Source organism: Labrus mixtus, chromosome 22 (assembly GCF_963584025.1).
Source record: "Labrus mixtus chromosome 22, fLabMix1.1, whole genome shotgun sequence".
NCBI classification, from domain to species: Eukaryota; Metazoa; Chordata; class Actinopteri; order Labriformes; family Labridae; genus Labrus; species Labrus mixtus.
In genome coordinates, this window is record NC_083633.1 from 21,405,064 (window position 1) to 21,407,563 (window position 2,500).

Below are 2,500 nucleotides of genomic sequence, written 5' to 3' on the forward strand. Positions count from 1 at the left end.
AACTTGGTATTCAGGGTGAATAGGGATGGTTTGGGGCCCCCACAATCCCAAGAAACCTCTATCAACATTAGAGGTTCCAGGGTTTTAAAAGTCCCCCAAGTCCAAACAAATACAGGGATTCCAGAGTTCCAAAAATCCATGCTCCAAGAGTCCCCACAAATGATGGTCCCTGTGACTCTGCATAACTACTTGAGTCTCCAGTGCTCAACAGTTCCTACAAGTCCCAACAAATCACGGTATTCCTGGAGTTCCAAGGATCTATTGCACTGCCAAATCCCTTACACTTCCATGAGTCCCAAATCAACACTAGAGTCTCATTAGCTCTAAGAATCCCCCAATTGCCATAAACAACAGTGTCCCAAGAATCCCAAATCCCCACATTTCACTGGAACCTCTGACGTTTCTGATGATCCAAGAACCCAAGAAGTCCCCAATGATCTAAGAGTCCCAACGTTCCCCTAAATCAGCAGTATTCCCATACAAACCATTTCCAGAGTCCAAAGAATCTAAAAGCAGTGTCCCTGCAAGTCCCCTGTAAAAACTACAATTCCCAGATACCCAAGACTCTCCAGAGCCCCGTGGACTGTACCTCCAGAAGCTGCCAAACGTCCAGGCATCCACTGCTGCCAACCATCCACTCCACACCCCCATCAGACCGTTCACCAGGGCCAGTAGACCAATCAACAGCTTGGGTGTTGACACTGAGGAGGCGGGGGAAAAGAAGACTGACAGGACGACCAGGCTGTTGCTGACCAATGAAAGAGCTGCGATAAGCCACACCCCTCCACGGATCAACCAGCTGCCAAGAAGATGGAGGCAAGGGCGGAACGGTCCTGAAGGATCAATGATTCAAAAATTACTTTGCTATTCATTCAATAATAAAACAGTTTCTAATATCTTGGATATTAAATATGTTCAGGTACACTGCAGTGACCTCTCAGCAGCCGTTCAGTTACCTGGCGCAGGGCTGCAGTGCACAGAGTGTTCCAGTTTGGGTTCATTCTCAAACTCTATCAGAAAATCCTCCCAGTCCTGATCCACTGCAGAGACACGACAAGGAGAAAACAACAGAATGGTAAATGATCTTCTTAACACAATGCAATGGTAACGTTTGGAGGGTTTCTCTCTTTTAATTTGTGGTTAACATCAAAGACAAGCAGATAATATGTTTGGTTTGAGATTCAGTGGTTAGTGTCCGAAGACGGGTTCTAAGTCTCTGACTAGACTCTTCTCCTCTGTCGCCCCCCGGTGGTGGAATGAACTTCCAAACTCCATGTGATCTGCAGAGTCCCTCTGCACCTTTAAGAAAAAGCTAAAGACCCAGCTCTTTCATGAATACCTACTAACTTAATGATGATGGTCTCCATATTATTGATGATGATGATGGTAATGACGATGGTTTTTGTTTGATAACGACGACTTATAAGATGGTTTCTATACTGATTAGAGCTCTCAAGAACTGCCCTCAATGTTGTGCTTTGCCTCTGGTCACTTCCTGTCAGCACCTGTGTGTCCAATCAGACTCAAAGCTGATCGTTTGCTCTTACTGACATTGTTCCCTTTTTTCTAGATCCTTGCTTGTGTTGTTCTTACTCTCTGATGTACGTCGCTTTGGATAAAAGCGTCTGATAAGTGAATTGTAGAATTGTAGTGTTTGGACCGACCTTGGCTGGAGAGGACGGAGGATTCTCTCCTCGTAGAGACTGCTGCCTCCTCTCTCTCCCAGGATGAGCCTCCTCCTCCTCTCCTCTCACAGGAGACGAAGGCACAGCACTGGAAGGCGTAGGGCAGCTCAATCACCCTGAACACACACACACACACACACACACACACACACACACACACACACACTGCAGTTTATAATTGATGTCAGTGATGTCATCCTGCCTCTGGCAGCCATGTTGGCGGTCGAGCGTCGCAGCAGGAATCATTTTGCTCTGTGTGTTCATGTTTCAGCTGCAGTCTTGATTAGTTTCTATCTGTGATATATCTGTGATGTATATAAAGTGTTCTCTGTGAGTGTTTACCTGACTCTGGGCAGGTCCTCTCGGGGGAGTAACTCCATCAGCTCCATGTTTCCAGCCAATCGCAGGTGAGTTAAACTCTGCAGACCAATCAGAGGCAAGGACGACAGGCGATTGGACGACAGGTCGCTGCAAAGAGGGACAGAGAAAAAAAAAGAGATTCATATTTATTTATAGAGCTTTTATATTGAAGGTGGAAAAGTTTGAGCTTCACATCTCTTATAAATGCTGCGGCGCAGTTACCGCCAACGGGGACAAAATGTGCTTTCCTTTTTTGCGTTTTACTGAGTGAGGCGGGAAAGAAGAGAGAAGGAGAGATTAAAGAATTAACAAAAGGTGTGAATGGCTTTAAACAGCACCTCTGTAACTGCATGTGGCGAATAGCGTTGGTCTTTATGGATCAGATGAAGGGAAAATTTGCGCTGAAGTTTTTGGAGATTCCCTGATTCACATGGATGGGACATGGGACTGGCGCA

At 46.0% G+C, this 2,500-nt stretch overlaps 1 protein-coding gene across 1 annotated transcript in view; it reads right to left on the reverse strand.

Annotated features, from left to right (window-relative positions):
- LOC132956763 (leucine-rich repeat-containing G-protein coupled receptor 5-like) overlaps window positions 1-2,500 on the reverse strand; it is a 56,831-nt gene that overhangs the window by 1,172 nt on the left and 53,159 nt on the right. Inside the window, exons 15-18 of the mRNA XM_061030390.1 lie at window positions 2,028-2,153; window positions 1,665-1,801; window positions 957-1,040; window positions 590-833 (exon numbers count right to left, since the gene is read on the reverse strand). Of these exons, the coding sequence (XP_060886373.1) occupies window positions 590-833; window positions 957-1,040; window positions 1,665-1,801; window positions 2,028-2,153 (591 nt within the window). The remainder of the gene's footprint in view (window positions 1-589; window positions 834-956; window positions 1,041-1,664; window positions 1,802-2,027; window positions 2,154-2,500) is intronic.